General features: G+C 37.9%; 1 protein-coding gene across 1 annotated transcript in view; it reads right to left on the reverse strand.

The window, feature by feature from the left end:
* Window positions 1–6: 6 nt before the first annotated feature.
* Window positions 7–22,773, reverse strand: part of LOC130069822 (mannosyl-oligosaccharide 1,2-alpha-mannosidase IC-like) — a gene marked incomplete at its 3' end in the record, with an annotated part of 108,288 nt that continues 85,521 nt past the window's right edge. The window contains exon 2 of the mRNA XM_056233957.1: window positions 7–24. Within this exon, the coding sequence (XP_056089932.1) occupies window positions 7–24 (18 nt within the window). The remainder of the gene's footprint in view (window positions 25–22,773) is intronic.

A 22,773-nucleotide genomic window follows, 5' to 3' on the forward strand; every position in this document is an offset into this window, starting at 1 on the left:
GTTGTCCCAGGCAAACTTCATCATCTGCAAACACAAAACAAACAGACGTGAGAAAACACGTACGGTGAAACACCTCACCCATTAAATGTGCTTTTAACAAAAACGTTTAGTGTGTTGTTATTACAGGCAAAAAAAAAAAAGATATTACGATGCAAACGTGTCTAAAGCAATCAAGTGCAGATGTTCACTGATCATCAATGAGCAAAAATGCAGATGAATCAGAAGAACGTGGGCTTTTACGCGTTAGACGACAATACCTCTGGCGCAGTGAAGCATGGAGAAATGAGGGCTGGAAACATGAAATATGGGGATGTTATGAATGACAAGGAAAAAACAACAAAGAATTTAATCATGTTCCACAAGGTCTATTATTTCTGCTGGAAGCAACACGCTGTCATAATTAGCTGTGCTGTAATGCGGGCAGGCCTGCAGGATCACATTAATCATAGAAATACATAAATTCATATTATTCATATATCAACAGATAGACGGTGTCAAAGAAACGGAGCGTTACCTATGCACTTTATCAAGTAAAAAAAGGAATAAACACATCAAAAATCATTGTTTTCTCATAACCACCGCACATTTAAATGAACTGCCATGTTTCCTGAGCATCAAATCGGCATATTAGAATGATTTCTGAAGGATCATGTGACACTGAAGACTGGAGGAATGATGCTGAAAATGCAGCTTTGACCACAGGAATAAATTACAGTTTCCTATATATTAAACAGCCGTTTTAACTTGTAATAATATTTCACAAGATTTTCCTGTTTAAATAAACGCAGCCTTGGTGATGATCAGAAGAGTCTTCTTTCAAAAATATGAAATTGCAAGTATAAATGAGTTATAAATGCACATCACTTCTCTGATATTTATTTATCTTGATATTGTCAATGGTGACACAATTACAATAGAGTGGGATACGTATACATAGCTAAGTACATAATGATAGTGAGTAATATTAATTATTATTGATATTACTGTTATTGTAAAACTATGTTTAAACAATATGCTAGGATATATGGTTATATTTTATATATGATGTGATTATTATAGATATCGAGACATATTTGAATGTTTACGATAATGAGGATTACCATATAGCATTATAGTGATTATTGAGATAGCATAATGTAATTGTAAGAAACTATAATATCAAATAAGTATTATCATAACAAATAAATTATTATGTATTTAACTGTTAATGGCAGCGGATATATGGGGTAATATATGGGAAGGAATTGGGGGTGGGAGCAAATAAGTTATACTTCTTTCCACTCCCTTTCGAGCAACTATTATTATTAGTGTAAATAATATGTGTGTATATGTGTATTTATATCTATGTATATGGTAGATAAGCTGTGCTATGTTATTTTTATTTTGAATTGTGTGTGTGTTAATATATATGTTTATATTATTTTATTTTATTTTGCTCGAAATAAACTTCAATCAAATCAAAACTTCAATCAAATGATGCATTTACTGGCGAAAGGGCGGGGCAACCTGTCACTCACATGAGATCCACCAATAGCGAGCCACGACCTTCCAACCTTCCAATCAATTCCCCACAGACAAAACCAAGTCCTGCCCTACATTTGCTCTTGTTCCACAAGCCGTTTCACTCTGATATGAGTCACGATATGAAAGAAAAGATTATCATAGCTTCCGTTTCATGGCCACTTTGAGATATAAACTTAAAATTAGACCTGGAACCTGTTTTTGAATAGCTTTTGAGTAACATTACAAAGAAAGAACATGTGCTCTCCTGCTGCTGCTTCCGAACCTCTGAACTCCAGCAGATCTGCAGTCCTGGATCTGTGTGTCTCGTGGGATCGAGCTCTGAAGGAGTGTTTCAGCACAGCCAGAAAGAGAGAAGCCTGGCACCAACAACCTCCACAAGCCGACGTCTGAAAAACACTTTCTTCCCTTGAGGAGGAAGCCAATAATTGATGTGGGATCGCCTCCAACAACGCAATAAAAAGCCTTTCGACATGATAGGGAATTAGCAGGAAGAAATTCCAACTGTGATACATGGCGATACTTTTTAAAGCTCGACACGAAGGAGCAGCTGGGCCGGGATGTGCGTTTCATAAAGCTTTTGTGATCGTCTGATAGTGATGAACACTGGTGGGCTTTATGCTCACTACACTAACGCTTTGGTTTCTACACGTTTCGCAGCTTTGTTGGCCGAGTGTCTCTCCTCAGGGAGTTCAGGGAAAAGAAGAGGAAAATACATAGCAGGTTTTCTACCTGTTTGAACTTCATCATGTCCACTTTATCAACACTGAGAGTAACGGCACTGATAACCGCCCCGAAGCTGCTGAGAGATTTACAGTTTCATCTCAAACACAGTCCAGAAGTGTAAATGCATGAACCGCTGTCACAGCGAGATCAAACATACATGTTCTGCCTTCATTGTGCCAGACTGAATGAACACACACAACACTCCATATATTACTGACTCCGACAGCTGACAACAGTCACACTAGCATCCAAATATGACTAGAGATATTATACATACAGATCTGTTATAAGGCAAATGTTGCTTGCACAATGGTCTAAAACTTAAATAATAACTTATATTATTTGCATTTTGTCTTGTAACACATACTAAAGTAGTATTTATTATAACAAAATGTGCAGTATTTTACATACAGTATGTAGTATATTGTATATGCAGTTGACGATGTAAGCAATAATAATAGGCTTGTGTTCAATAGAAAAAATATAATCAATACTAAAAATAATCAATACTTTTCAATGATTCATAACAAAGAATGAAATGTCTTTAAATATTAAGAAATTATTGATTGCAATAAATTACAAATAGTTAATCAGCAAAGCATGTTTCATTAGTTTACTAGTACATACAGTACATGATTTATATAATTGTGTGTGTGTGTGTGTGTGTGTGAGAGAGAGAGTGAGTGTGAATGTGTGTGCACACGTGTTTGAGTAAATGTGTGTGCATGTGTGTGTGTGTGTGTGTGTGTGTGTGTGAGTGAGTGAGTAAGTGAGTGTGTGTGTGTGTGTGTGTGTGTGTGTGTGTGTGTGTGTGTGTGTGTGTGTGTGTGTGTGTGTAAACCCTACATTATGAGGACAAAATTTCCCCACAAATATGGCAATATCAAATCCTTGTAATTGTGGGGACCTTGTTTGATCCCATGAGGAAAACAGCTCATTAATCATAGTAAGGTTTTGGGTTTTTTTATGGAAAAAAGCAGAGAGTTTTCTGTGATGGGTATGGTTAGTGTAAGGGCAGCGAATATACAGTTTGTACAGTAGAAAAATCATTATGTCAATGGAAAATCCCCATTAAAAAACATGAAAACACAACGAGTGTGTGTGTGTGTGTGTGTGTGTGTGTGTGTGTGTGTGTGTGTGTGTGTGTGTGTGTGTGTGTGTGTGTGTGTGTGTGTGTGTGTGTGTGTGTGTGTGTGTGTGTGTGTGTGTGCGTGTCAGACAGTGCTGGTAAATCTGTGAATATTCATCTGAATGAATTCAGGTCAGCATGATGAACGGTCTTCACAGAACTGGCACTCTTCATGACACACATTTAAATGACTCAGCTGTTGAGGATGAACCCTAGGGTTTAGCACATGTGCTTCAACAAACTGAGCCATGGTCAATTCCACATCATTACCTGTCATCTCTCTATCGTAACTGTAAATGAGATGGCAAAGGTCCAAAAACAAGAACGGTCTGCTTTGGTGAGCATGAACATTAGCTTTTAACTTTCAGGATTAGATAACAGCATTAGCTTCCCTGTTTGTGACCAGTAGAGCATGACGCTAGTAATGCCAAGGCCTTCAGTTTGATTACCGGTAGGGTCAAAGAACTCATGAGTATGAGCCTAATGTATATTCACACACACACACACACACACACACACACACGGTTTGACTGTCTGGTGATGCATAAAACAGTAATATTGTGAAATATTATTACAATTTGAAATAACTGTTATCTATGTGAATATATTTTAAAATGTAATTTATATCCTGTGATCAAAGCTGAATTTTCAGCATCATTACTGTCTTCAGTGTCACATGATCCTTCAGAAATCATTCTAATATGATGATTTGATGCTCAAGAAACATGAATTATTATCAATGTTGAAATTTCTGGAAACGATAATGCATTTTTAGGACTCTTTACTGAATAGAAAGTTCAAAAGAACAGCATTTATTTGAAACAGACATGTTTTGTAACAATATAAATGTCTTTACTGTCACTTTTGATCAATTTAATGCTTCATTGCTGAATAAAAGTTTTAATTTCTTTAAAACAATCTATCTATCTCTCTATCTATCTCTCTATCTATCTCTCTATCTATCTCTCTATCTCTCTATCTATCTATCTATCTATCTATCTATCTATCTATCTATCTATCTATCTATCTATCTATCTATCTATCTGTCTATCCATCCATCCATCCATCCATCCATCCATCCACATCAGACTCAAAACTCTCAAATGACCATCAAACACTATGGAATATAATACTGTACACAGTCTGATCTCATTTGTATTTGCATATAAAGTGGACACATGAAATGCACATGTACTAATGAAAGGATTCATGGATTCTATGGACAGGCTTAATATCCAAGGACTCATGAGGAGCATGTGTTGACACTGTATGAATCACTGTCTGCTATAACCACAATTTACATACAAATATGTACAAAAACTAATGAGATTGAGTCTCATACACAGAGACAAAAGGCCTTTATTAAGTTCTCAGAAAACACACAATGTAAATGGCTCAGCCAGCTTAAATGATAAGAAAATAAACCCATTACAGAAACATTCAGTGTACTTTACACCAAATGAAGAACACATTCCCATGTCTGACACTTTGATAAATTGCTCCTCACTGTGATACATCTATCTTAAAATTGCATGAGCCTCTCGCAAAGTCCCTGCATGGCACATCAAAACCATCCGCATTTCGCTTGCCTGAAAAGCTGTTTTTGCACAGAAAGAGAGACATATAAATATATATATATATTGACCAAATGGAAACATAATGAGTCCCCAGTGTGGTACATCCAATTCCCAGATGAGATGAAAGCGAGAACGCGTCCATTAATGGGCTTTTATCTGGCTGAGCTCTTTCATGCAGCGTGGAGGTCTAGCAGGCTCATTTGCAACAACCATCAGCAGGAACAAACATGGCAAATCTCATGTAACCTGTCAAGAACACGTCTGGCTCATATTTCACCCCGTAATCAAAAGAAAACAACCTTCAAGGACATATTTGTTTACTTAAAGATAATAAAAAAGGTAATTGCGACTTTTTATCTTGAGATTCTGACAGGAGGCAGGAACAAGCTTCCAGACTATTTAGATATATTTTTTTTGCATTATTTTCATGACAATTAAGCACTCTTTTTTTTATCCATACATAACCCTAACCCATGCTGTAGTAAATAAATATTTAATTAAATAATATATAAATGACAAAGATTTTAAACTTGTATGTAACTGGATCAATTTGTAAATAATATCAATAAAAATTATATAAATAAACATACACACTCCAACTACTAATACGAAACAAATATATATGCAAAATACATATTTGCCTTAAAACTAAATTTGCAGTGTCGTGATTTACCTCAGAGCTGGTTAGTTTGGTTCAAGGCTTACAAGTTTGTAATTAAAGAATATTTTAAAAATGCCCGTGGAGAAAATGAACGAGGAAAATACCTCAGGAAACCAAGGCTTCTTGATTGTTATTAAAAAATGCCAAAACTCTTGATGGCCTCATAAACAAGGGTCCTTTTCTTTATGCAAAATTATATTTCAAATGATTTGGTGTTGAAATGTGACCTGGACATGTTTTTTGTGACATTCACCCACGTAGGACATGACAACAAGCCGACAGGGCGTCTGCGGTGCAATGCTACAGTAAATGAATGAACTGAAAGCTCAGTAATGGGTGCCGAGACAATTATTTCTGCAATAAACATCAGGACACACTGAACAAAACAGCCTTTGCTGAGAAATGCACATCACTGAATGTCCTTAAGTTAATTATTTACACAACACACATAAAAGAGACTGAATTCACACTGACAAACTCATCTCTGCGTGACTAACTGTACAGAGGAAGAGCAGGTTTTATATCAAGACATGCTGATTAAAGTGAACAGACGGTTTGACAAAAGGTCTTCTATAATAGCATGAGTTAGGGGAGTAACAGCTCATGTATTTGTCATGGTACAGACGTCATGGTTCGGTGCATACAAGACGATGAATACAGTGAATCACAGGCGATCTACTCTACAATCCAGCATGCGATGTAATGCAACGCTCTTTGCCAACCGCCACAACAGGAAAAAAAGCAGAAGAAGAAGAAGAGACGATCTATGCACCAACCCAAACCAAGAGTTCAGATGGGAATGTCTCTCCCCTAATACCATCTGTCAATGACTAGCAATAACAAGTTGCAAATCATCGCTCATTGCCGTGATGCCAACTATAGAACTATAGGATTTCAAACAAAAATGAACAAGCACTTTAATATGTCTTGCCTGGTTCAACGGGAAATACATTAAGACAATAAAGGAACTACATTTGGCTAACAATTTCATGGGGCATTTAAACTCTCTAAACTACCTGAACAATTATATTCCCTTAAGATACTTGAAAAAACTTGAAAAGTGCTTCCTTTATAGTTAATTATCCATCAGGTTACTGTGACTCACCTTTGCGGAGGCATTCAGAAGAGATTCATGCCTCATGCATTTCAAATACACCAAGGTTTCCTTAGCTTTCAGTGCTAACATGAACTAGTCTTGCCAACTTGGAGTGGTGCATAATAATTGTTAATCAGCCCGGGAATCAATTGTGATATTTTGCGTCCCGTTGTGGGCACAGCAAGAGCCCTCGTCGGGCTGATATTTAATCAATAGCCAGCAACTGTGTAAAACGCACTAAGCTTCCTGCTCTAAAATGCTCATTGTCACTAAAATAACCAAAGAATTGGTCTTGGTATGTAATGGACCTCAGACTCTCGATAGAGGAGTAATTTGAGGCAATTATCAAACTAATACATAAAAAGCATGAGGTTGAAGGATGAGAAGGAAGTCACTGATGAAGGGTCTTGGTTGGTCATGATTGCGAGCAGCTGCAGTGGAAAAAGTGAAACACGCAGATTAAGGAGCACAAGAGGACAGGAAAAGTAGAGACAAAAATACGGTGGTTAAGGGCGAAATGAGTAGCTACCAAACTCAGTCGTGACTCAGAACTGTCTGAAGAATCAATTTCAGTCCAGTATTTACCATTACGAAGGATTTCTGGTTCTTCAGTTGTTTTTAGGTAGAGAACAAGCACTAAAGAATATTTTACCAAAACAAAAGATATATACACACTCACCTGAAGGATTAGGAACACCTGTTCAATTTCTCATTAATGCAATTATCTAATCAACCAATCACATGACAGTTGCTTCAATGCATTTAGGGGTGTGGTCCTGGTCAAGACAATCTCCTGAACTCCAAACTGAATGTCAGAATGGGAAAGAAAGGTGATTTAAGCAATTTTGAGCGTGGCATGGTTGTTGGTGCCAGACGGGCCGGTCTGAGTATTTCACAATCTGCTCAGTTACTGGGATTTTCACGCACAACCATTTCTAGGGTTTACAAAGAATGGTGTGAAAAGGGAAAACATCCAGTATGCGGCAGTCCTGTGGGCGAAAATGCCTTGTTGATGCTAGAGGTCAGAGGAGAATGGGCCGACTGATTCAAGCTGATAGAAGAGCAACTTTGACTGAAATAACCACTCGTTACAACCGAGGTATGCAGCAAAGCATTTGTGAAGCCACAACACGCACAACCTTGAGGCGGATGGGCTACAACAGCAGAAGACCCCACCGGGTACCACTCATCTCCACTACAAATAGGATAAGGAGGCTACAATTTGCAAGAGCTCACCAAAATTGGACAGTTGAAGACTGGAAAAATGTTGCCTGGTCTGATGAGTCTCGATTTCTGCTTAGACATTCAGATGGTAGAATCAGAATTTGGCGTAAACAGAAAGAGAACATGGATCCATCATGCCTTGTTACCACTGTGCAGGCTGGTGGTGGTGGTGTAATGGTGTGGGGGATGTTTTCTTGGCACACTTTAGGCCCCTTAGTGCCAATTGGGCATTGTTTAAATGCCACGGCCTACCTGAGCATTGTTTCTGACCATGTCCATCCCTTTATGGCCACCATGTACCCATCCTCTGATGGCTACTTCCAGCAGGATAATGCACCATGTCACAAAGCTCGAATCATTTCAAATTGGTTTCTTGAACATGACAATGAGTTCACTGTACTAAAATGGCCCCCACAGTCACCAGATCTCAACCCAATAGAGCATCTTTGGGATGTGGTGGAACGGGAGCTTCGTGCCCTGGATGTGCATCCCACAAATCTCCATCAACTGCAAGATGCTATCCAATCAAAATGGGCCAACATTTCTAAAGAATGCTTTCAGTACCTTGTTGAATCAATGCCACGTAGAATTAAGGCAGTTCTCAGGGCGAAAGGGGGTCAAACACAGTATTAGTATGGTGTTCCTAATCCTTTAGGTGAGTGTATATATAAAGTTCTGTCATGAAACTTTAGATGGCACATTCCATTATATTGCACACATTGCACTTTTTCCCACACATAGTATTTATACAGTCTTCAGCTCTTTTCCTTACAGTTTGTCAAGCTCCAAAAAGAAGTAAAACGCACAGTAAGTGGTCTATATATCTTCAGCCATCATTTAATAGACTGAAATGTGAGTCATTATTCACTGAAATTTCCATAGCAGACTTAGAATAAAGCAGTCAAATCAAATGGATTACACTTTTATGTTTTTTTTTTATTATTATTTCCATCCTTGTAGGAACTTGCACCCAAATGAGCTGTGTAAGGATTCATCAAAATGTGTCCTTTTGTTTTCGACAGATAAATATATGCATTTGAGAACGTAAATAATGAAAGAATTTGCACTTTTGGCTGACCTATTCCTCTCTAACATTATCTGCTTATGTGATATATGGTTACGCTGGGGGGGAAAGGACAAGGCGATGCATAAATATTCTTCAAGTCAGTAGAAATGAGTTTGCTATGAGCAGCTACACAAAAATTGTTTTCGCTCACTGTTCTGCCGTTTCCCTGCAACAAACTATCAGGTAGAAATCAAGCCCCTCAACATTCAGTAAATAAATGTTACAAGTACATCCATGTGACATGCTGAATAGGCTCTAGCGGGAATTGCTAAACCACTGTTTTTGCTTACAATCAGCTGCGTTCAAGGGCACAAAACAATGGATTTCTAAAGCGTCCTTTTAACAGCAGCAAAGAAACACAATGGGCTATTAGCTTATTTGCAAACATCCCTTATGAATGCACACGTTTTCAATGCAAAGTGTTAAACTAAGCCTGAAAAACAGCACTGTGAGGCGAACGGTGGCATCCGTACAAAACACACTGACAGATTCTCATCAGAACAATAACGAGTTTGTGGGCGAACGCCTCACGCCGCATTATCTTTTGTCATCGCAGGCGCTTCTCTCCCGCTGTCACAATTACTCAGCGTTCATAGGTCAGACTCCACCGGGATCGTGTTGGATCGTGTTTGGTCCAAATCGCAGCTGACCCTCAGTCTAGAGACCACAAGTAATTTCAGGCGCAGACCACCAGAGTGATTTGGTCTGGGAAGCCATTTACCTTCAGGATTACCTGGAGCCCCAAGGCAACGGCTGCCTATTATTCAGGAGGCTAATCTGGAGAGAAACACGGCCCACCGCAAAACCAGCTCCACAAATTCCACTGATGGTCCATAATACTTAAGGCTCCGTGGGCCATTGATTGAAGGAAGTGGCCCAGGCCAAACTAATGCTGCCTAAAGACCTCAGGGCCGCAGTGGGAGACCAACTAATGAAACGATGGGGAAAGAAACTGTTCAACACAAATTTGATTTAAGACAGCAGGGACATTCAGATATTTATATTACAATCCTCAAGGACTCAAGGAAGGAAGGAAGGAAGGAAGGAAGGGGAAGGAAGGAAGGGGAAGGAAGGAAGGAAGGAAGGAAGGAAGGAAGGAAGGAAGGAAGGAAGGAAGGAAGGAAGGAAGGAAGGAAGGAAGGAAGGAAGGAAGGAAGGAAGGAAGGAAGGAAGGAAGGAAGGAAGGAAGGAAGGAAGGAAGGAAGGAAGGAAGGAAGAAAGAAAGGAAGAAAGAAAGAAAGAAAGGAAGAAAGGACGGACGGACGGACGGACGGACGTGTGAATACATATACACACACACACACACACACATACACATATATTTAAACACACACACACACACACACACATATTAAAAGTGTTTATTCACAATGAAATGAATACATTTAGATATGCAAATTACAATCCTCCAACATATTCATTTTGACCAAAATCACTTAATGCGCATGGATGACGTATGTTGTCATTGATGGCATTTGGAACAACATGGGTAAATGACAAACAAACTTAAATTTTTGGATGAACTATTCCATTGAGAGCTACAGGGATCATTCATTGCTAAATCGAAAATGGATAATCTATTCTTCAGGCACATAACAGGGCATCACATCCAACTGCAAGAGTTGAGGCGGACAGGGATCATGAGTAATAAATCAGATCTGGCAGGTTAGGCTGGCGAGTCACAAACGTGTTAACAAGCTACTGTGTCGTCAGCGGGAGACATTGGGACCTTCAGCGGAGAAAAGACCTGGATCCGCTTCACACAAACCGTCTGCGAAACTCAGGACCCCTCGAGACCCCGAAGGCCACATGACATCAAACAGCAGGCTCAGAAAGAACCTGGATGTGATTAAACACTCACCAAAAACAACACCTCAGAATATATGGAGCCCTAAATCTCCCAAATGTGAAAGATGGAGGCAAACAGCCCCTATTGTGAGCCAGAGAATGGGTTGTAACTGCCTATTAAAAGGGGCAGTTTGTTTTCAGTGATGTGATTTATGGCCGATATTTCTCAGTGGTGGAGAGACGGCATGTCAAAAAGTGTTTGTTTGGACAATTCCATGAATTCTAATTGCACAGCTGGTTCTGTTCCCTGATTAAAATGCACCGGCATCATAACGGGAGCCAGGAAAATATTTGCTCACTTCACTTGTCGATTCACAGTTTGGAAAGAGCACAAACAACAGAGACTTGTTTTATACATACCTACACATGTACATCTGATGGCGTTTTAGAAAAGTGAATCTCAAACCGTTGCCAATATACTCAGAATTCAAATTAGTTCAACTAAAATCAAGCTACTCTACTCTACTCTAGAAATGTAACTAGCTACACTATATAAACTGCTAACATACAGTAAGTAGCTAACAACATTTAAAGAAGCAATGTTTTTAAGTGATGTAATTAGATAATATGATTCAGTTAAAGGGATACTTCACCTCTGGAAAGATGAATGTGTATTTAAAATGGGTCATTTATGTAGAAGAAATGTGAAATTATTGAATGTATATTCACTCAGTATGAATTTGACTGAGAAAAGCCAGAAAATGTATTTTTGGCTTATGTGGATGAAAGACAACAACTCCCAGAATGCACTTCCTTCGCTGCCCTAGGAGGCCACGCCTACCGGTAACAGAGCGCAGTAGTTAAACAACAAGTCGAGGCTACTAGTGAGTCTCCGTGATGAGTCTGCCCGAAAATGTGTTTCGAGATCGCCCAAAATGTCCGGGATTCGGCTTTTGTGTTCTACAGTTGCCATTCATCATGTTTACTGTGGCAAGCAGGACGAGTGAGGGCCGCGGGAGAACGGCGCGAGGCCGGTGGCGTGATTACCGATGAGCGACACCTGTGAGACGCACCGCTCTCGTATCTCTCACGGAGGAGCGAGGAAATTTTCTTAGCAATGTTAAAACGCACATCAACCAATCACTTGTTTAGCGTTCATGTAAACACTACATTCAGATTCACCAATCGGAATGAATTCAGTTAGATTAAAACAAAAGGTGTGCATGTAAACAATGAATGGCGACTGCAGAAAGCAAAAGCTGAATCCCGGACATCGACGGCCGGACATGTCCGGGAAAAAGAGGATGAATGGTAACCCCTACTACTCCGCTTTCTCCACAGAACAAGAGCCTGCTAGCTTAGCTTCCAAAAAAGATGGCTGACACTATGTGTTTCTGTGAGTGAGATCCCAGCCTCTATGGGCGGGTTGAACACATGCGGGACAGCCCCTACTACTGACTGTAGTCTTTAGCCTCTGGCCAAAAAATCCTCCGATGACGCAAAATGACGATTTTTGCGTCATCTGAGGATTTTTTCCAGACAAAAAATACATAAATCTCTCGTCTCAGGGGGATATGAGGGTGGAAAGCATGGTAATTCGAAAATACTAGAGGTTTTCTACTAATACAAAGCTTAATGCTAAATCCTGAAATATCCCTTTAAGAATATGCTCTAAATAAATGAATCACATAATCTAATAATAATCATATAATTTAAAAGATATTCCCCCTTAGCTCCAATATACAGTAGTTAATATAGACAAAGAACGTAATTTGAATCCAGTGAACTGTCAATAAGATTGATATAGCATCAAACATAAAATTACACTTAACTTTACACAAAACTAATACAAATAAACAGTATAAAGTAAATTCCTATAACGGTGCTAAACATGAGTAAATATAACAAAATATTTAAAAACAAAAAAGACACAGTTCACATACCTGAGATAGTTCAAATCAATATATAGTACATACATACATACACATACATGAATATTGTGTGTATATATACACACAAATTAATTTATTTTGGTTGCATTGACATTACAGATGAATGCCTTTTAATTCTTGCCACTTTATGTTGGTATTTTTTATTTATAAAGTATTTTTATGATATATATCATAAATAAAAAATATATACACACACACATACTGAAAAGAATAATGAAATATTTTGCACCAAGAAAAGACAAAACTTCAAACAACTGACTGATAATTCAAATTAATATTTTTTTTTGTTTCAATGTTTTCATTAAAATGAACCATCCGAACGAAATGACTAAATACTTTGCTCCAACTTGCTGAGTTGCAAAGTTGCATGCACAATATGATGCAATACAAACAGCAATGGAGCATTCTGGGACTAAATGTAGTTAGTTTAGTCCCATTGCTACTTTTAATGAGTTGTTCCCAGCGTTCACATGCTGTAGTTTCTATAAGGAAACCAAAAGGATCTTCAGCATTTCCCATTGATTATATTTACAATGTTTGCACACATAATGTCAAGGTCTGGGTGGCTAAAACCTCCAACCATCCGGCTGTAATTCTGGTAACAGCCACTGTTAAAACCAAAACATTTTTCCAACTAATAGCAGAGAGGAAGCTTTCGAGAAACTGCCTGATGAAAACCTGCATGCAATTTCATCTGGTGATACTACTGGTGCAGAAATTACACACAGAGCGAGACAGAAATACTTTCTCCTCTGACACTTCATGGACTCCTGTGGCACAGACTCCCAACTTGATCATTAGAAACTCCACATCACTCATGCCAACAGGCCTCATGGGTATCCAGCGACACCATGGCCAGTCTCTTACTTAAAGACCTCATGAATAATTCACACGCAGAGAGGCCATTAAAACGGGTCGGGTCGGGCGAGGGCGGCGTCGCACTGCAAGACACAGACGCAAACATTTCAGAGCAGTTTTCTGCCTGGAGCAGCCACAGGGGAGTGATGAGCGAGACGGGCCACGGTGCCCTCGGCTACACAGAGCATTTAATCCCATCATGCTGTTTGCTTAAGGACCCCTTAATATGTCACACTTATGAAGCAATTAGTGGCCCTGATGTTATTCCAGAAAACAACTGCAGCGGAGAGAGATTTATGATGCGACTACATGACAAGCCTACGGGTGTGGAAGTAACAAACTCAGAAAGTGGTGATTCTGCTAAACTACACTTTTCAGTAGTGAATCACTCAAGCACTTCATATTAACTACATGAATATGGTAATGTTAATGTATTTGGCAAGGGCGTTGTTTCGATTTTGACATTGGTAGGGACATAAAAGTAGTCCGCACTGTCAATGACTTTAGTCTCGCAAAAACTCCCGTTATGATCAATGAAGCTGACTACACTGCACAATGAATCTCTTACTTACAGTACATCATATCTGCACTTGTTTATGAGAGCGGTCGTGAACGTGCAGATCTGACTGCAGAATCGCAGTGAGCGTGTGCTGAACTTTTCTTTTGCACCGGTGACTAATTTAAACGCCTCTGATTGGCCAATGCATTCTTGAGCTCAGCATACAGTTTGTCTGTGATTGGTTGTAACGCTCAACGCTGCAAAAAAACAAAACTCTTTGATGCAACCTGAATAGATCTAAATGTAATGCTGTAATAGACACATTTTTTATTAATTTTCACATTTAAATTGAATCGCGACAGTCGATCAAAACCATTGTTAGGGAAGATTCAGTAGTCGCTGGGTATTGGTACTAAATACGTCCCTACTAAATACGACACCCCTGGTATTTTTTAGGTATTTCTGTTTTCAGTTAAAACGGTGTCGTATAAGCCGCCCCTAAATTAATAACTAATGATTTTTTACAACGGAAGTGAATCAATCAAAAAACGTACTTTAGCTGGACAATGACTTTCTTCAAGAGATACTGTAAAACCAAAACTATCTCTGTTACTTTAATTTCCTATTATCACTGTAAAGGTGCTTTGAAACAATCTGTATTATTAAAAGCGCTATATAAATGAAGGTGACTTGACTCGGCGGACTAGATCTGCTGCTGATATTTATTATTGCTGCTGCAGAGGAAGGACTTGCTACTGCTAATAGATACAGAGACTCACTGATATGAGCATGTAAGAAATGCTGCTGCGGCATACATATAAATAGACATACATAAATCATACATTTTAAACATAAAAAGACATTACTTGAAAAAGCAACGCTTAAATGAGAAATACCTGAAGCCTACACGGTAAAAAATAAAACCGTATTTTTTACGGTAAAAAAACGGCAGCTGTGGTTGCCAGAACTTTACCGTCAAAAATACGGTAGCAACGTTATTGGTTTTACAGACTTAACTTAAAATTTACAGTAACAAACCGTATTTCATTATCTGATATAATGTTTATTTACCAATCTATTGAAGTATTGATATCTGTTTTGTACCATTGTAATACACTGACAACCACCAATCACAGCAGTGATGAGAGTCACATGATCAATCAAAGCTCATCACAAGCAGCTCTTCCACAAGAAGGTTACTTGTATAAAGAAGCAGCAGAGTGTCATTCACACAAACATTAAACACGATCATGGTAACACACATGAAATTAAAAAAATGCAATAAACATTAATTTAACAACATTAAATGTAACATAAAACCCTAATGTACATAACTGATTAGAAAAAAAAAACAAGAAAACTATGAGGAATTGTGGGAATGTCAATTTTCGTTTTTTCACTGTAAATTACACAATGAGTTGCTCCTTTTCACTTTCAAAAACTGTAAATTTAACGGTATTTTACAGTAAAATTACATTAGATGTACCATGAGATCACAGTTATTTACCCTATATAGTACGGAAATTTTCTGTTAACCAATTAACAGTTTTGCACTGCAGCATTTTTACAGTCTTTTACCGTTAAAATCACGATTATTTTTTACAGTGGTAAATATCTATAATATTTAACTTCCTATGTGTTTATTGGCATATTACTCACTGCTGTGGTTTTGGCAATCACAACATCTCACTATTCCTGGTATGGTGTCAGCCTTAGTGTGTATGAAGCTTGCACTGGCATCTGGCCACTTCAGGCACTGATAGCCGGGATCGGCGCCAGTCAGTGTGGCACATGATCGAATGGCAGAGCTTAGGAGAGTCCATTCTGTTGAGGCGGCCTGTTCTTAATGTGGCCAACTGGACAGCAGGCCTTTGGCTGATGAAAGACCACACTCCTCTAACGGGCCGTAGAAGCCACACAGATGCCCTCCGCCAGCACACAACACTGAGAGGCAGTGGAACGAGAAAAACACTTAATGGACTCCACACATTAAATATTTAGACCTACTTTTCGCCTGTAGCCTGACTGTTAACTGCACAATATGATCCTCCTCAAAGTTTACTTGTTATACTTCTTAACGGGGCCATTTATATAATGCAAAACAGCTTTTTCCTTGCTGTACAGAAGTACCAGCTGTATTCTAACTTGGCTTATATTCTAACTTTTTATTAAAATTGCTATGATAATATTATTTGCAATATAAAATGAATCAAATAAGATAAGAATGCAAAGCATTAACTGCTTTCAGACTCGTGTCCTGCTGTAAAAGCACATGCTTGTGAGACATTAGGAGTCAGAGAGAAGGAACAGTGAGAACAGAGCAGGTGGAAGTCATTTGTGAGCGAGAAATTGCCAATTTGCCAAACCCTGTGTCCTGCCGTACCGGTTCCTCCGGTGTTCTGTGTGAGCTCACTAAACACAGCGTCTATTACTCAAAGAAATAACAATGCAACTATAGTGCTTTTTAATGGGTGGCGCTCAAACATGGTCGGAAACGTACTTTTTTGTAGCACCTGCCAAAAATTTACATAATTTTTTTTACTTTATTCCTAATAAATTGAGAATAATATTAATTAAACAGTCACTAATTACTTTGTTTTATTACTTTGACAGAATTATATAAATAGAAGTTACGTTAATTATTAGAAATAAATAGAAATGTATATTAAAAAATATATATGTATTAAAAGTATATCCTACTAACCCTATCCTAATAAAGCTAGATTTAGTGACGTGAAGTGAAGTATGTTAAAGGGATAGTTCACTTTGAAATTAATTGTTGGTATGTTTTAGCTTACCTCAAGGGCATCCAAGATGTAGGTGTCTTTTTTTCCGCAGTAGTTTCAATTTTGATATTTTTAGGTCAAACCATTCTTGTCTGTCAGTCATATAATGCAGGTCTATGGTCACCACCTCAAAGAGCATGCACAGAGAAGTCCAAATTAAACATGATTTAATAACTCGTAAATGTAAGTACACATTGATGGCCTAAGACACGAAACGAGCGGTTTGTGTGAGAAAACGAACAGTATTTATATCGTTTTTACCTCTTGTAACCACAGCCACGTCCAAGTGATCTGAGGGCGCGGGCGCTTCGGTCTGCGCAAGCGTCGGAAAGCGTCCTTTTTGGACATGATAAATACTGTTGGTTTTCTCACACAAACCGCTCGTTTCGTGTCTTAGGCCATCAATGTGTACTTACATTTACGAGTCATTAAATCATGTTTAATTTGGACTTCTCTGTGCATGCTCTTTGAGGTGGTGACCATAGACCTGCATTATATGACTGACAGACAAGAACGGTTTGACCTAAAAATATCAAAATTGAAACTACTGCGGAAACAAAGACACCTACATCTTGGATGCCCTTGAGGTAAGCTAAAACGTACCAAAAATTAATTTCACAGTGCACTATCCCTTTAACCCATACTCGGAATTTGTCCTCTGCATTTAACCCATCCAAGTTAGTGTGCACACATTAGGAGCAAAAATAAATCATATAAATTAAATAAATGAACAGATAGTTTGCTTTATTGAAAATGAAATTCTCACTTTATTGTGAAATGCTATATATATATATATATATTATTTCAAATTAAAGGAAGTAAGTATCAACTCTTATTTTATACCAACTTTTTTTTTTATTCTCTAGAAGCAAACCACTTCCTGTGAGAACGAGACGTTTTGATCCAGTATATTCACCGTGTTGATTTATCACATGGCAAACTGTAGGCAGGAGAACAAGGAGCGAAGACGCCAGGAGCACTCGTTCCTCGGCACAGAAGCGGCTTAAAGGAAACTCAAGTCCTGCACACCTGAACCTGAAGGAAATATGTTGCAATATAAAGGAAAGGAGATTCCTCTGAAGAAAATCCGTGAGGAGACGTTCACACGGTCATGAAATCAGAATGGAACCAGTTTACTTTCTCAATACATGTTACTGGTCTTATTGTGAATGATTTATGAGTGCATTATTCAAAATATAAAAATGTTTGTCTTAATATAAAAAAAAAAAAGAAAAAAAAAATCCTTTTCACAAGTTAAAATCTCATTTTGGCCACTCTCCTCCAAACATCAATATTCTGGCATTTAACGCCCACTTTTCACATCCTTTTTCTCATATTTTTTTTCAACTTTGAACACATCTTCAAAAACACAGCACTTATAGTGCGAGAAGCCAAGAAAAACATTTACGTTCAACCATTTAGAAGATGCTTTAATCCAAAGAGACTTACAAATAAGAAATATCACAAGCAATATATCACAAGAGCCAACAATATTTGCAGCACACAAAATATAAAACAGATCATGGTGCCGAAAAGCACAGACTGAACACATTCTTGCACTTTCATTCACATCCACACAAAGGAACACTTGCAACCTGCAGCTTTTAATATGCCATGGAAGATCTTCAGCAAAATCTGAGTCTGTTCCTCACACTAAACTATCATGTGACTTCAGAAGATGGGGAGTATATACGGTAGCGCGATTCATATGAAATACTGTTTTTGTACCTTTTTGGACATGAAAACACTTTTTGTGCTCTACAGGGAAAAAATAACAATATACGGGTTTAAAATGACATGATGGCGAACAAATAATGACAGATTTTTTTTTTTTCAATCACTTTTGAAAATAAAATGCAGTGAAGATATTTTTAGCGAAAGCTCACGCAGATTTCCCCTTCACGGCAATCTGTCCGTCACTGCGGCGCAGACAGCCGTACATCAGCACACAATGAGTCCATTTACTCCTGACACAAATTGTTATTACTATGAGGAATACTTCATGCCTTTGTCACTGATTTTTACACCTCGATGAGAGTGATTCATGGGAAATGCTCTGAGGGGTACAATTTGCACTGGATTTATCATGGCATTTTGTGTAAAAAGAGCCCGGGGCTGAATCACCTGCGGCCCTTAGATGTTTCTTTGACGGTTCACATCAAAGTGCGAGGCAGACTTTTATCTCTGTGATGTGGAGACACTCGCCAGGGCCTCGTGGTAAAACGCTGGGTCAAATGTGGAAGTTTCTGCGCAGAAATGAAAGGCGTTCTTGGATGTGTGCTATTTCAGATGTGAATTCCTCTGACTGTACCTGCAGCCTCCATGAACTGGACACGGGTCTGAGGTCTTATCGGGGCTTATATAGATGTGTTTTAGATGTTACATTTGGTGCAATGGTGCTTTAAAGATGACTTTAGAGACTTCTAGCATCTAGGAAAGAGTTTACATCCCATTTAAAGCCATCAAAACACAGCTTGAGTAACAATTTCACCACCTTTAAAGCATTGTGGTCAACTATATTGTTTTATTGTGTGCTTTATAAATACATTAAAATTGAAAACAATTCAACGTATACAATTCAAGACCATTTTAGGACTTTGGGACAATAAAAAAATAACAACAGATATAGGTAAAACATTGGTCTATATTTACACATTATAACATTCAACAATGATAAATCAACTTAATTATTCAATTGCATTCTTTAAAGGGATACTTCCTTTTTTTAAAATATATATATATTTTTGTCCTCAGAAGAAAGTAAGTCATACTGGATTAAAAAGTGAAGAATTTAAGTCATAAATTAGTAATGTAACTTATAATGTAAAATAAAAATGATTATAATCATCCAATATTTATAATTTACTGAATGATCGTCATTTACAACATGAATATATTTAGAGTTAAACACGACAATCATAATAATAATAATAAATATATATTATTTTTATTTTACATTTTTTTTTATAATTATTTTTAGGCCAATTATATAGTAATTGGGTTCCTAAAACACCAGTGTGAATATAATGTGGTCCAGCTACAAAGTCTAAATAAAACACTAAAAAAAGATTCAATATTGTATCTATTTTTTTGCATGTCATGTGACCATCAACTGACACCAGAGAACAGTGAAAATGTGATTGTGTCATTCAATTATTGAAAAATTCATTTACAATTTCAGGGGGACAAGTACATATTTTACATTAAGTATAGTTTGGCAGACAAAAACGTTTGGGAACCCCTGACACGGGGTGAAAAATGATCCGAATATCCATTATTCCCTTTAAGACCAACTACTGGATACACTTACAGACTCCGGCAGGTCTGAACGAACATCAAAGCTTAATTTATGTGTATCAAGGCATTTGAAATCAATAAACATCCTGAGCTCATCTAGGAATCCCAGTGAGTTTATTACACAGAGTAAAAGTCCTCTGTCATTATATAAGACTGGAAACACGGCCCTTATCAATATTTAAAAGAGACGCTCTGTCCCTCTATCCATCAGTCAGAAACAACCTTGTAAATTTGAATTTAATTAACCCAGCTGCATATGCAATGAGATGTTTTAATTTATTAACTAATTTGCATGCCACTGAATTGTGCTGCACTTTCTCTTGAGAAACAAGCAGTCAGAATGCAGTTCATAGATTCCATTGTGTTGTTCCTCCAGAGTTTTATGCTTATTTAAAAACATCAGGATTTAGATTTATGCATGTATTGATTTGTTGCTGAAGCATAGCAATATCATATCTTTAATAAAACAGGCTAAGCTCAGAATAGCATTCTAGCTTTCTACTCATACATTACATATGACCATTTCTGCAGTATGCATTATAAATATTGTGCAAAGTATGCAAATGTGACGCCAAAGACTTTATATATAGATAGATGGTGTCCTCATATTACTTTGAATGGGAGAAAGTGCAATCTGCATGCCAGAATACATCGGATAAAACACTGATGACGCGTCGACAGACAAGACAGAGCCGGTTACTTTTGGGATGAAACAGTCTTTCAAATTGTCATTGTTAAAGAAATTCAAACTATAACTCTTTTGTGGCTCTTTAATGTGTCGTGACAGAACGCTTTAGCGCCTCAGTTCAAGCGGCACGTGAACCGATCATCTCTTCCTAGTTATAGCATGAACTAAACATGAATGAACATCAGTAGGTATATTGTTTCAACCACGGAAAGACATCAGTACACACCATTTTTCAAGTTAAAGTCCACCGATGTTAATCTACTAACTCATAGGACTGTCTGGTTTGTTTGTCGGACAAAATGGTGGATTCGGCGTTATGATTGGTCAGATCGCCTGTCAATCAAACTCTGAGTGCAAAAGTCAGGGTTCCAGATGTAAAACCCCCATTCATTTTCTCCATAGAGAAATAGATTTCTAATGATAACTTATAAACCTTTAAAGACAGCCCTACTGTAATCAATGATATTTGCTTCTGCTAAAGACGTCAGCCAACATTTTCAACTTAGTTTTAAAATAATCGTGTTTAACAACGAATTTGCGGTGAAAAACTACATTACCCATGACTCTTTACAGAAGATTCCGCCAATCAGAGAGTCGAAACAAGCAAAGCGCGCCAAAATATCTCTTTAGCTCCGCCCACTCTCATGAAACATTGCGAATGACTTAAAGGCACACTGTGGAATTTCTGGCCACTAGGGTGCGCTCGACCTGTAATTTTCACGTCTAGTGCCCCTATAGGCCACAAGCGCCGCAGCATTGTCGCAAAAGTCAACAAACAGTCAACCGGTCAACCCCCAGTGTCTTTATGTGTGTGCAGACGGCATTTGATTTGTATGTTGGAGAAAGTTAATCGATTCACTACTGACCAAAATAATAATATAAATATAAGATTAATAATATAAATCCTATAAAGAAAACAAATTGAATAAAAGTAGCATACGCAGAAAACAATGTCTGATCAGGTAAGTCGCATTGACAAGGGTTGCCCAATCCTGCTCCTGCCGATCGTCTGTCCTGCACAGTTCATCTCCAACCCTAATCAAACACACCTGAAGCAAACAATTAACGTCTTCAGGATCTCTTTGCAATGGGTTGGAGATCAAATCGAGTAGTCGGGAAATCGTGTAACAAAACTGATATAACTCACTACATATTTCCGTTATTTGTAGTCTTCAGCTTGTTTTTCCTTTTACACAAATACAAACATATATGAGCTGAAAGGAAAAAAAAACATTTACATTTGTATACGGCAGTATGTTGTGACTTATATCAGTTTTGTTACACGAATTCGCAGTAAATATTACATTATATATACACTTTTATGCCGATGTTTATTTTAAACTCTCCCTTTTTCTTTTTTTTGGTCTCCTCTGACAAAATCTTTGCTTTCTTCGCTTTCTTCCGAGTAGCTGTTGATTCAGCCATGACGACAACATACAGACGCCGGCAATCAAATGCGAGTTGAGCTCTCACGTTAGAATTTGAGGAAGTTGGGGTGGTGGGGGAAGTGACGTATGCCGTAAAGCGGTCGAATTTTGTAGTTCTTTTTGTGCTCGGGTTCCTACCCGAAACCCGAAGTTACATAGTGCTGGTAAAAGCGAGACAGACACCTTCAGGCTACGGCAGACGTGTCATTCAACCTATTGTAAGTCGATGTACCATCTCAATGGGTTTTGGTAATATATTATAAAGGTTGAAAAGTTCCACAGTGTGCCTTTAAGAGTCAGTCTCTCTTCACTCTCACAATACTTACATATTCGAAAATACATATATTGTTCATATATATATATATATATATACATATATATGAACAATATGCAAAATATGCATGTATATTCGAATAAAATATAGGCTATATTTTATATATAATATTATATGTAATCAGCATTTTTAAATGAGTAGTTT

The sequence above is a fragment of the Rhinichthys klamathensis genome, unplaced genomic scaffold (assembly GCF_029890125.1).
Source record: "Rhinichthys klamathensis goyatoka isolate OS25496 unplaced genomic scaffold, OSU_Roscu_1.1 h1tg000385l_1, whole genome shotgun sequence".
NCBI classification, from domain to species: Eukaryota; Metazoa; Chordata; class Actinopteri; order Cypriniformes; family Leuciscidae; genus Rhinichthys; species Rhinichthys klamathensis.